The sequence below is a fragment of the Cardiocondyla obscurior genome, linkage group LG11 (assembly GCF_019399895.1).
Source record: "Cardiocondyla obscurior isolate alpha-2009 linkage group LG11, Cobs3.1, whole genome shotgun sequence".
Classification (NCBI taxonomy): Eukaryota; Metazoa; Arthropoda; class Insecta; order Hymenoptera; family Formicidae; genus Cardiocondyla; species Cardiocondyla obscurior.
The window spans coordinates 1,331,280-1,344,774 of record NC_091874.1 but is presented as its reverse complement, the minus strand read 5'-3'; the positions used below and the strand labels follow the sequence as shown (position 1 = coordinate 1,344,774).

The window sequence follows — 13,495 nt, the reverse complement described above, 5'->3', positions numbered from 1 at the left end:
GGATGGCCCGCACACGAACGCAGGCTGTGTACACGCATAGGTTTTTCGTGCAAGGAATTTGAAGGTTTAATGAAATAGCTTAGGACCTTCGGAGGCTAAATTACCATGCCGAATTATGTATCTCGGTAGCGAAATCGTATTCACGTAACTCCCGCGACTTCTTCGCCGCAGGTTATCTAGTTATCGGCGCTGTATTTATGTCTTGCGCAAATCGCGCCCGATAAGAGATAACGCCGCTTGCTCGGAAACTGCCGACTTCGCTCGCATCGACCGTAATTACCTTTGTGCGCCATTGCCCGTCGTCCTGCGTCAGTTATTACGTTACGTATCCGAATATTCCTATTTGAGCGGGATTCACTGGCGGAGTCAATCGCGGGGGATCCACCGCGTGTTCGCGAACTTGATTGAAAGCAACACGAAGTCGCCGTTTCAGCGGGGCCCTCCGTCCTCGCGGGCGACGCTCTCGTTTGATCTTCGGGGGACGCGGGTCGATTTTCATTGCCGTGCACGAGATCTCATTTCGCCCATGCTTAGACGCTGACTGGAGTATCGGGGCGCGTACAGGGCCAGCCAAGGGCCCCGACACAGGATATCAGAAGAATAGAAAGGACCTACCGGCATGCGCGCCAATGGAGGGGGCAATTTTTATACGAACCCCTCCACCTTTATATTTGATCGTCCTCTTTTTCCACGTTTTCTTACTCTTTCTCTCTCTTTCTTCCGTCTCTCTGCCCTTTTCCTTTTTCTCTCTCCTGCCTCTCTCCTCCCTTCGCCGCCGAGTTTTTCTCGCGGGGTCGAAGAGTTTTTCGAGTTAACCCCCGGACATGTTCCACCGCCGTGCGTTCCCGTTCGGCTACATACAAAGGATCTAAAATGGCGCCCAGTGCGTAGGTCGTTTTTTTTCTCTCTTTCTCTCTCTCTTGTCGGGGCCTTTCCACCCTGCAGCATCCTCGTCCGCGTGTGTGTCGTGAAAAAAAAAAAAAAAAACAAGGCCGAGTAGAAAAACGAATCCGTTTGTGAACAACGAGCTGCATTTGAGACAGACCGATGGCGAGATCTAAAGGTCCATCGACCTCGCTCTCACAAGCGGATCGATTTTTTTTATATTTCGTCGTAGGTTTCCTCGAATTTCTTTGCCCACCTTTTTCAATCCAACGACCTCCCCCTGTATCTTCGATATCGCGAACGGTACCTCTAACGGGTTTTCTCTTTTCAAGCGAAATGGAGGCCGAACGTTTTTTTAAGCCGTCATTGACCCCGCGCCGAGGAACGAGGGTGTGTTAAACTAGAACGCGCAGGTAATTTCCCCGAGATTTTGAATCACGTCTTTCAATTTTTTTTACAGTCGTCTTTATTTATACTTAAAAAAATTTTTTTTGTTTTTTTTTTCTTTTTTTTTTTCAAGAATAATGATAATATTAAATACGAATTTACTACGTTGAGAGAAAAGCTTTTCTAACACCCCGCGGGAGACTGCTTTTGTGCTCGATAAATCTACGGGCGGAACAGTGCCCTCCTCGGAAAGTAGAGCGTATCGTCAGAATCGTACGAAAATATCGGCTCGATCTCAGGTCGGAGCCGCGAGAATGTGTCCCGAACAAACGGGTGAAATCAGTGACCACATTGGATATCAGAAAGGCCTCGGGGAGATCGGAGCCGCTAGAAAACTACGTTCCGCCGTGTTCCATCGCTTGGCGGCCGGACGGTTATGAGAAATATGAAATCTGGTTCTCACGGATTCTGAATGGGGCGCAGGCTGTCCCTCTCGCGCGTAGACGTCCGCGGTCTCGCTCGCTCTCGCGATCCGTCGCTCCACATGCGTATCGTGGGAGGATCTCGAGACCCGCGGGTCGCCCTTTGTAAGCCCGCCAGCAGGACATTGTCCATTGAGGGAACAAGCAAACAGGTCCTAGAGAGAGAGTTGACCTGTCCCACCCGTCCCTTTTTCATCCGCGCTTCTTTTCACGGGAAAAAATAACCCCTTTCCCCAATTTTTCGATCAAAATAAATCATACAGGCGTGCAGTTATAGGTCCGCGAACGTACAGCTGCATCTCGCCTCTTGACATGCGGTAGCCTGGACACTCGCGGATTCCACGCTCGCCGGGTTGCCTTCCCGTTCCCCCGCCGCGCGTTTTCGAGAGTATTTCTCAGGCGCGCATGGCCATGCGTGGCCTTTTAATGCCGCCGCGCGATGCGTTTCACCTTTCGTGAGACTCGGCTTCGACGTTTCTCGCATCTCCGCGGACTCTGGGAACTTCGTCGCCGTCACGTCTCCAATCGCCGCCGCGATCGTTTTCACAACCGCACCGCGCGATTTTACGGCGGACGTGGGAAGGCGAACGACGATACGGAGTGAAAAAGTTTCGCGCGATTTCGGCCTCGGAGTTCCTCCGCGGTTTCACTTGGTCGGCCCGTCAAAACGCTCAACAATAAAAAAAAAATGATAATAAAAGAACAATTAAGAGTATATGGTACAATAACATCGTGCGCGTTTTTGCTTTTCAATGATAAAATGTAAAAAGATTTTTTTTTATTTTTTACAAATTTAATTAAATTAATATGATTGTGAATGAATTAATGCATACAATCGATGTCGGGAAGGGTATCCTCGAACCGAAATCCCAATAAACCGGCCCCGGCGTAGTGCTCCATTCATTTGGGGACCGCGGACACGTTTTTCGCTCGATGATGATGAAAGCGCGCATCAGCGGTTCGCCTCCATGCTGGCCCGGCACGCCCGACAATGACGGAAAAACAAACGGCGGGCAACGAGCGCGGCAACGAGGATCGCCAATGGGAAGCGCGACGAAACGCGCAAAGCGGCAAAGCCTGCCGTTGGCTTTGCATTGTCCGGCTCGCTCTCTGTGGTTTCACCCTTTTCCTCCCACATTCTCCCTCGTCCGCTTTCTCTCTCGCACTTGCCGGTTAATTAGAAAGTTCCGCGGTAAAGAGACGAAAGAGGGAGGCGGGGACGGGGGGGACAGGGAACGGCGGAGGCTGGGGTTTCGTTGTTATATTATTCAAAACGTCCCCCCCTGCTCTCTCTCTTCCGCCCCGCGCGACGAAACTCCCACACCGCGGTACCGCAAAACATCCAAATGCGAACTTTTGACAACGCGTGAAGTGCCGAAGCGTGTCACGCGAAATAATTAACGATCGCGCGAGTTTTCTCGGGCGGGAATTAATGCGCGCGTGGCTCGCGAACCTCGCCGTAATTTCCGAATTGTGTGCGTCTACGAGGCGTCGCGCGGAGACGCCTCCGTGGTGTTACCGGCGTCGTACGCCGTTTCGCGCGGTGCAAAATTATCGCGACACTTCGCGCGACTGACGAGAACAGTTTTGTTCGCAACTTTCCGTGTCCGCGATTCGCCGGATCGAGATCACCGCGAATTATTTATTCCAACGTTGCGAGACACGGCGTCAAGCTTATGTGAAAGAATCGCGTTTGTTAACCATCCGCGGCTGCATCCCTTTCGCGTTACAGCAGGGTCTCGATAATTATGTCGCTAATTTTGGTTACTGATAACCGATTGATAACGGAAAAATATCGCTGACGCGTAGCAACTTCGCAGCTATAGCAATTTTCAGGCGTCGGACATTAGAAGCGTATAAGAAACTGTGACCCCGACTCGGCTTTTTTTTTTTTTTTTTTTTTTTTATCACAGTCCCCGCATCTGGGGCCTCCCGCGGACCCGTGTCGCAATTGGTCCGGTCCCGTAACAATGGACTCTCCTCGACCAGTCCTCCATACGCTCTCTCTTTTCTTGTCGCGAGCGAGCTTACTAAAAATCGAGAACCCTGCCGTGCAATTCTGCGTCTCGCGACCAATCGAAATCCCTCGCGTCTCAAAGCTGACGTTTTTTCCGCCGTTTTATTCCGCCTTCGAGCCCGCCGAGCAATGGCCGGACGTGATTTCTCGCGCCGCCTTTTGTTTCGCTTCGACCTCGTCTTTTTGACCATTACGTCGCTCCTTTATGTCGCCCATTATCGCCTCGTCAAAGCAAATATCCGATCTGGCTCGCCGACCCGAAAATCACGTTCGACAGCGTCACATCCCCTTCCGGTATTCGATGACGTATACCTTGCGTTGTAGATCAAAGAAATCCGGATACTTGGCGATTTTTTAAAATTCAGCGACAATAAGCATTGTGCTTACAATAAGAATACGGAGTGTTGACAAAAAAAAAGTATTGATCGGCTTGTTTTAAATTTAATAAGATATTACGTAATTGAGATATAGAGACAGAACTTTTAACGGATTTAATCGAGCAACATATAAATAAAAGATCTTGATGTCGCAGCGATGCTTTACGCGCTTATCGGCATAAAGCCGCGGGTTACACGCGCAATTAAAAATTACTCGTGCCGCAGCGAAGCCCCGTCGCATTGTTGCTTCATTACGGCGATTTTACCGCGCGGAAACATTAAGACCGTGGGGACAATTTCGGAGAAACTCGGGCCGCTTCAGACACTTCCTCGGTAAATACTTCCTCAAGGTCCCGGCGACGTGACTGGGAGGCAACGAACTCGCCAGGTATCGAACGGCGTTGCACGCCTCGCGTGAAAAGTAATGTTCAAGGACGCGTCATTATGCGGGAGATCCTTTTTCCTCCCTTTTAATTACGCGCTTCCGGCACTCCGCGAGTGTTCCCATTAAGAAACGGGAAAGTAGCTCTCCGGCCGAAGTTTCTGCGGGGCCAACGCTCGCCGTGGGGCCGATGGTGAGAGAATGCGGAGAAAGAGAGCGAGGGAGGGAAGAAGAGAGTGCATAACTAGATCCAACCTCGAACCCGACACGCCGAGAGTCCAAGGGAATATCTATAAAAGCACCACGTTCCTCCCTATTCCCCTGAACTTGGTCTCCAACATGTCGTATTTATAGAATGCCGCGAGACGCCGTGTATACGCACCACGTGGTTTACATACGCGCCGCCGGTCGTGGAGGATTAAGATTATAACGGGTGGCCACGAGGAAGGAGATCGGTAGCGGCGTGCACACATGCTTCGGTACGCAATATAAATTACCGTCCCGCTTATTGTTCCCCGTTAAAAAAACACACCGTGGCTGGGAAAATAAATTGTCCGGTGAAAGGCGTCTTCTGAGCTTCTCCTCACAGTTTCGAATTTAGCGGCCTTTTCTATTTGTCAACCGAGGTGAATTAATAAATTGTAGAAAATAATTATGATCCGTTACGAGCTTGCGAAATTGACTTCTGGACGGAATAATGCACGGTGCGCGTTCTCGCAGAAGGGTCAGTTGCGGGAGTGGCCTACGTTCGCGCGATGTTAAGAGATTAACAGATTCGAGAACGAATCTTAATTAGATTTGTGTCTCGGACGGATTCACTTGTAAACCGGTCAGATTAGATTGCCTCGGTTTCTCGAAGGGAGACGCGAAGTGACCCTTGTCAGGTGACCTGCGAGGTGTCGTCGACGATCGTCCGGAAAAGGGGGACCGACCGTCCACCTTGTACTTCCTAAGTGGAAGGAGGCGCCTCGTAGTGACCCTTGGTCAGGTAGCCGCCGTAGAGTCGGTCCATCCCCCTCCCCCCCCTTTTTCCGACAAGTGAACGGCCAACAAAGCGTATAATAATACGAGCAGATTATCGTTTCGAAAGGTGTGTTCGCACCTCCGGAGGAGGGTTTCGGACAATGGTGGACAATGGACCGGGAAACCGACACCGCAAACAACATAAATTTTCCTGCAGCGCCTTCTCGTCCCGCGGACTTACACCTCCGTGCCCCTCTTTTTTTACGAGTGCAACTCGACGCTACTTTTCTCCAGGGCGACCGTCTTTCTCCGGCGACGGGAGCGACCGGCCACCATCGACGCGCTTGTAAATCCATTATTTTGAATAAAAGTCGAAAGACGAGCCGATCCTCTTCAAAGTCTATTCTGTCCCTCATAGAACCGCTATTCGAGGGGACAAAATATTTTCGCTTGTGGCGACGTTAAGGCGACGAATAGAGTCTTATCCGCGATGCGTCCTCATTTGCAAGTCTTTTCTTCTTCTATTTTTTTTTTCTTTTTTTTTATCTACTAAATATTTTTAATCTCGGTGGAATACTCATTTCGCGCGCCGTAGATTTATCAGTTTCACGAGATAGTCCGGAGCATTCTTCCGTTCGATATGCATTCACATTTACCGAGAAAAAAAAAAACGACCGTTTGCGCGTTACCTCGCGGTCTCTTAACCCCTTTTTAAGGGTGGATGCGCCACGAAGGCCAATAAGCCGGGTCGACGAGTCTCGCGAACGAACCAGACGACATCGTATTTCAGCCGAAATTGCCCACCAGCAGATTGGATGGACGATATACAGCCCCATAGTTGCCGAGTTCTCGGCGAAGACGCGGCGGAACTATATCGACATCGTCTGTCCTGGCGGCGGGAAGACCGGGAGGATTGAAGGAAAGTCCGATGAGTAATTAATGCCTGTCCCGCGTAGCCTGTCCCATTTTCCCCCTGTAACTGCCTCGGTTCTCTGTATCGGAAAAGCACGTTTTCCGCGCCGCAACCGTTTCACTTTGCTGCCGATTTCTTTCCGACGGCGTCTCTAATCGCGATAATTAACGCGGCGCGAGTTAGAAGAGCGCCGCCTCCGCGAAAGGGAGTGGAGCTTTATTAATTTTTGCTCACCACCGACGAACTTTAATGACCCGAGCTAACGTAAATTCGCGAAGCAAAAAGGAGTATTTTAAATGTTTAATAGGTTAGTATATATTCTCGTTCGATTTTGTGCATCACGCTATTTTTAGTCGCGGCCAGTTCGAGTTCCACGTTTCTTAAGGATTTAATTCTTCTAAATTTAAAAAACTCCGTTTTATTTTATTTTATTATAATTATGCAAAGTATTTTAATTGCCTATCTGTGTGACAATTAAATTCGACAAAATGCTCTTTTTCTTCATTAACAAACGATTTATCAAAGAGAGTGTTAACATTCAGTAGCAAACATCAATGCGACGTCAGGCAATGACGATGAGTGGTGCCATCTCGATGTCGGTCTCCGAATTGATTCTCAAATGCATTATTAATTAAAATATAATGAGAATATCATATTGTTAATTCCAAGTTACACTCGCATTAATTATACATTAATAAATCAATAATAATGCCCCCATTTAATTTCTTTATTAGATTACTATGTATTATAATCTAATAAATTATGTATTTATCAAATATAATAAGTTTCTTATCATAATTGTTAAATAATATTATTTCTGCTTAAAAGCTTCGACACAATTAACGTATAATATTAAAACTATTTATGAACATCGATGAAGTTACCAAGACATTTACCTCGGTCGACTTTAGAATTAATCTTTTATCGTTACAAATATCAGATTTATCCACCGTGTCCTCAACGAGGCAAGCTTGCGGGCTTTTTCTCTGCTCGGCGCCATCGTGCGTAAAAATCGAAAGTGCCTTCGTCTTACCTGGTCGCGTGCTGGCTCCCGATGCAAAGGAGGCGGAAGAGAAAGGACGGTGAGGAGAGATCACGAGAGGGAGAGACGAGGGAAAGGGTTCGCCACGCGCCCGGCGCCCCAAAGGTTAATCTAGAAAATCAAATCAAAGCGGTTTTTTGGTCGAGGGACGCGCCGGAGAAACGAGAGGAGAGGATCGGGATCCGCGGGAGGAGGCTGGAGGGGCGGGGAGAAAAAGAGACGCGCGCGAGGAGGAGACGGTGAGGGCTTCCGACGGGCCGCGCATCAAAGACAATATTCAACACGTACGCTGTACGCAAAAGGCGCATATGCCGCGCACGTGCCGGCGGGGGGAAGGCAAAGCTTTAGCGCTCTGTTTGCTAAATAACATCCTCGGGAGTGCCTCCGAGACTAGATACGGGGCGAGCAAGAAACCCTTCTCGCGGGTCAGCGAGTGTAATTGCGCGCTTATTAACCTTTGCCGCGTCTACCTATCAGCGAGAGAACGTCGCTTTAAATTAACATAATTAACTTTCCCGCAATTTCAAACTACTTCCGCGCGCCTAGAACACATATAAAATTTTTTAGACGTAATTATCATTTTTATAATAACTACCGGCGAAAATGCTTTGGGTTTTGTTTAAGTTCTGAGAGGTATGCCGATGAAAAGTTTGCTTCAAAAAAAAAAAAAAAAAAATTAATGATGCCGAGAGTAATTAATAATATTAATGGAATAATGGAATTTATTACAGTTTTGAAAGGGAAGAATAAGCGCTCGCGTATTAATTTAAATCTGATGCAGATGAATGAAAAGTGTAACCAGTTTAAGAATTTTTTTTTATACGAAGTAACCGCGCGGGCGTTATTAGTTAATTGATTATTCGACTTGCAGTACCTGAAGACTTATTACGTTGTTGCGATACCTGCTGCGACTCTATTAACCGCGACATTAGTGGCTGTTTTAATCAAAAATAAAACACACGTAGCGAATAATTTATGGCATTAGATCGTAGCGATATCGCTTGTTACTCGCAATTTGCGAAAAAAAAAGAAAAAAAAAAGAAAAACGCGGTAAAATATCGGCCTCGATGCTACCGACGGCGATGTGTAATTTCGCATTCAGAAGAATACATCGGACGGATATCTCGTTTCGCTGCTTAAGCGGCAAATGAAGATGACAAGCTCGTACATTATCACTACGGAACACGTCGCATACGAAACGTTAATCAAAGCTTCTAGTAAATACTGGCGAGTGTGCTTTTCGCATCGCGTTTAAAATTATGTTTGTAGAATCAAGTCTTCTAATAATTGTCGCATTGTGCCGTGGCGTTTTTCACGGTTAATTTCGGGAGAACGCATTCGCGAGTGTCGATTGATCAGACTAGATACTTAGAAAATGGACACGAAATCTTATTTGACACCAGCGACGACTCACCTTAACGTGAACGATGGGTGATACCATTCGCGTCATCATCGATTCACCGATATCAAGCGAACCGCGGCGGGACGACGAGATGAAACGAGGCACATCCATCATCATCGTTGTATCTACGTTCACGAGGCCGTCACTTCGTCGTCAGCCGTCAAGTAGTTGGTCGAGAAGTAAACAGGACTTTCTCAGTTATCGCGGGAGGAACAGCGGTCCTTTCCTGGCGCCGCGTTCTAAAGGTCAATTCGAGAGAAATCGATCTCGATTTCGCGCGAGATGCGTCATAAAAAGTGGCCATTGATTTGGAAATTAAAGGGTTCGTTCGACACTGACACTCTTCGCCCCTCGTTAATAATCACCACAGGGTGGCGGTCACGCGAACTCGCGGAATCACGATCTTGCCCGTCGCGACGCCTCCCGTCTCTCCCCTTCTAATCGCGACGATCGATCGCGCTGTTATCGGTCCTTCCCGTCTTAGAAACCACGGCGTTGTACATCGTCACTCGCGAATCGACATGGGCCATTGATCGGCCGATCGCCACGCAACTCTCCGACGAGGCTCGTCCGGCAGGAGTCAAGCGGAGAAACGGCGTGGGTGAGGGGATAATCGGTGCCGGAGAAATATTCCGGTATCTTTTCGCGGCGGCGTCATCGCGCGAACTAAAGAATATCGCAGTTGTAATTAAGAAAACGGAGCCGCCGCCGCCGCCGCCGCCGCCACCGCCGCCGTCGCCGGCGTCGCCGCCGTTCCCGTAGAGGCGAGGGGGTGCTTCGCGGACGTCGCGGGGGCGGGTTGCCGGCGAGGGGTAGCAGTCGCGGGGGTGGAAAAGTCTGTGAAAAACGCGCGCATGACAATGCCGCCCTTTCTAGCCCACCCCGCACCTTTCCGCCGTGCCGTTACCTTCTCCTCCTCTTCCTTCTTCTCCTCCTCCATCTCTCTACCTCTCGCTTCTCCCCGACTCCTTCTCTACCACCTTCGCCGCCTCCGCTCTCCTCGCCTGGTGGGGGCTGTCGTGGACTAATTAAAAATTCAGCCGACGACGAGTTACCCGAAGACGTTGGCCTTCCATCCCTCTTTTCCCTCTTTCGCTCTCGTTCGACCTCTTCTTCTCCCCCTGGTTCATTCACTCACACACACACTTTCTCTTTCTCCCTGTACCCCATACTTCTCTCTCTCTCTCTCTCTTTTTTTTTCCTTTCTCTCTCTCTTTCTTTCGCACTTGACTTTCCTGCGCTTTTCGTAGCTTTTTTACCTTCCCTTCGGCCACGCGACCGCGGCTTCTTTTCACACTTTCTTTTTGTGTACATCACGAGGAACGGCCGCGCGCTTACCTCATCGACAGGTTACCCTCTTCATCGGGACGCGGTGTTTCTTCCCGGGAAACGGAGTTAATTACCGGATCGCGACCGGGATACCAACTCGATGCGGAAGGACTTGTATTATGACTGCCGCATTGAATTCCCTTTTCCTGAGAAAGCATCGCTTGCCAAGAAATTAATCACGGAGAGGATCTGATTTTAAAGTTCGCTTTATTTTTACCATGACGTAGAGCGCGCGACGATGACGCACAACGCGCCGATGAACCGAGCCGGATCGTAAAAATGATTAGGATCGAAGTTAAGTACACCGGACTTTGCGCGACGCGATTTTAAAACAATTTCCGACGACTCGATCACCGCGGCGGAATTTGCGGGCCGGCCGACGAAGCCCGAGAGTTTCTCGTTACAAATGGCACGGATTTGTCGACACCGGTTAACAATCGTGAGAGAGATTGCCTCCGATCTACTCTCGAGGAAAACTTAAAATTGAGTTACGTCGACATAATCAATTAAATCCACAAATAATTATGCTTCTGATTAACGACGTTGTTTTTGCATATTTATTAATGCGAAAAATTGACGCTGAAAATTTCGGTACGAAGAGTATGAAAATTTCTTACGATTTAAATAATGATTTTCTTCTATTAACTTTCCAGATATTAATATAAAAATTGAACATAATTTGAAAATGCATTCTTTAATTTTTCGCTTAGAAATTAATTTTGTTACTATTTTCGTTTAATTTCTTTCATTTTTTCTTCTCTAATTCCTAATTTTTTTTCCGATTTTAAATTCTTATTTCAATTACGTATAAAATCGTCCAAGCTAAAGAAATTGATTCGACCGTTTTTTTTTTCTTTTTTTTATTTTGTAGACGTTTATCGAACATACAATTATGTCCTAATTACCGAAAACACTCAGTTATCTCGCTGCGGGAGACCGACCAAGAGGGCACATGGGGATTACAATCTCAAATCTAATCTAATCGTATCGCCATTGATGACGATGTCGTGTAAAGACGAAAAAAATCGTGAAATACAGTACGGTTTCATAATTTTAACAAGTTTAACTATCCCGTTGCCTCGTCCAACCGCGTGGCGTACAATAAACACGCCGATAAACACGACGCGCGATTTCGAGCGCATCGTCTTAGCGAACGTGACGAGTATCACGCATTTGGCGTGTGTCTAATCGCCGTGTTTTCGCACTATTGGGTCGCCGCGTGCGTCTCGCGTCTCGCGTCCCGCGTCCCTTGTCCAAAGTGACCCGTTAGGTGGCCAATAGTTTCAAATGTGTTGTTATTCCGCGTTTTTGCCGGCAATTGTGGTCGGCATGTAAACACGAAAAAGAAAACTGGCGCTGGCCAAATGTACGTCGCGGTAATGGAATTATTTTTTTTTTTTGTTGTCGTCACTCACCTTGCGCGATCCTGACAGCGGGCATTTTGATCCTCATGGTGGCGTTCGCGATTTTCGACTCTCGTCGCGAAACACTGTCTCGAAGAACGAGCTTCAGCTCCGGTTGTCCAGGACGGAAGGGGATCGCTGTTGCCGCTGCTGCTGTCGATTGAGACCAACGGCCAGTTGTCACCTTTCGATCTCCTGGATCACATCCGCGGGTACGAGACGAGGAAGGAGGACGCGACGAGCGCACGTCGGTGAACAGAACAGCAGGACGAAGAGCCCGATCGCGGGCCGTCGTCACGCTTCCGCCCTCCTCCCTCTCACCGCCGCCGCGCGTTCTCACTCTCCGCGAGAGGGTCCATCCGACTTTTCCTTTTCTACGAGGGTAACGAAACACTGTCCTGGTCTCTCGTTAAGGACACGCCGTGTCCAGTTTTCTCTGCCACGAGTTGTTACGCTCACCTCTCGATTATCCGACGCGTTATCTCGCGCACCTGGGCACCGCGACCTAAACACTTGTTCGTCAACTAGTAGCGGTCCTCATGGTCCTCGCTGGCCGCATTCTCTCGCGCCGCGTTCACCACCGCGCGAAACGCGCGCGACATGTGTAACACCGCGCCGATTTCGCGAGCGTCTACCTATCTTGATTCAAGCGACTAACTGGATCGGAACCAAACACAGGTGCGAGGGTCCGTCCGACGGAAATTGACAGCGGGAACGGGCGACTCGCCGACGCGGCCGATTTCCCTGCGGCACCTGTCGACGTCGCGCCGACACGCGGCACGCTCGCAGGAACTTTGATCGCTCTGCCGCGCGGTCAACAGAGTTCACAGTCACAGTCGATTTCCCGCACGGCGAACTCGCGATATTCGTTTGTCGGACTGATGATCCGCCTCTCGTCGATCGCACGTTCACTGCCGCCCCCCCGAGCCTCGACGCCGACGTGACAAGGTGAATAGAAGATGCAGCGTAAACAAGTCGGAAAGCGTCGCGGCGCGATGTTTCGTGCGAAGTTCGATGAACCGAAGTTTCCAGACGGTTGTCGGCCGACGGTATCCTCGGGTCCTTCGACGTCTGCCTTTCGTCTCTCTATCTCTACAGCCTCGTTTTTGTTTCTATACTTTTAATTGCCGGCAATCAGCGCGGCGTATCCTCCGTTCCCGGACCACGCGCGATCACGATGACGCGAAGTCGTTGTGCGACGACACCGTGTCCTCGTTGACGTACGACCTCGGCGGGCTAGTGTGGCTGTCTGGTGCGGCGGCCTGGCCGGCGACGGCGCGGGTGCTGGATGCCTGATGCCGGCGTGGACCGGAGCGACGACGGTCCAGCATGGGTCGTATCGCCGAGTGGACTGTGCCGGACTGTGCGCGCCTCCACTCGTATGCCGTACGAGACCTGGTGTGTGTCGGGCACTGCGCTCGCTTCGGACGCGCTCGGTTCGCCTCGGCGCCGAGGCCGGACACCCCACGCGCTCTCGGGGTAGTTTTTACCCCCCTCTCTCCCCTCCGTGGTGGGGAGTAACGCTATCTCTATCTGTCACTTTATCCTCGGCTCGCCGCCTCTCTCTTTCAGCGTCGCGCTCCCTTTCTACACCTCCCTCCCGGGCCCCTCTTGCTCCCTTCCACTCGCGTAACCGCCGTACACCTACGGATCCACGTCCACACGCCCGCGCGCGCTCTCCTCTCCTCGTCTATCGTCGCCCGTCCAGATACGCCCCTCTCTCTTTCAGCCTCCTCTCGCTCGCCGACACCGGCGTCGGCGTTTCGTCATCCTCGTCGCGCGCGAGATAACCGCGAGGAGGGAGACCGGGGTCTTCTCTCTCGCGGGTATCTCTAACTTGACGCTGGTGGAGGGAGAGGCGCGCTTTTTCCAAAACACGCAACCCTTCCTTCGCGAGCGCGGCGGATACGATT

General features: G+C 49.9%; 1 protein-coding gene across 1 annotated transcript in view; it reads right to left on the bottom strand.

The window, feature by feature from the left end:
• Cph (BCL11 transcription factor chronophage) overlaps nt 1–12,981 on the bottom strand; it is a 30,680-nt gene extending 17,699 nt beyond the window's left edge. The window contains exon 1 of the mRNA XM_070663305.1: nt 11,595–12,981. Within this exon, the coding sequence (XP_070519406.1) occupies nt 11,595–11,631 (37 nt within the window). The 5' untranslated portion in view covers nt 11,632–12,981. The remainder of the gene's footprint in view (nt 1–11,594) is intronic.
• Nucleotides 12,982–13,495: the final 514 nt, after the last annotated feature.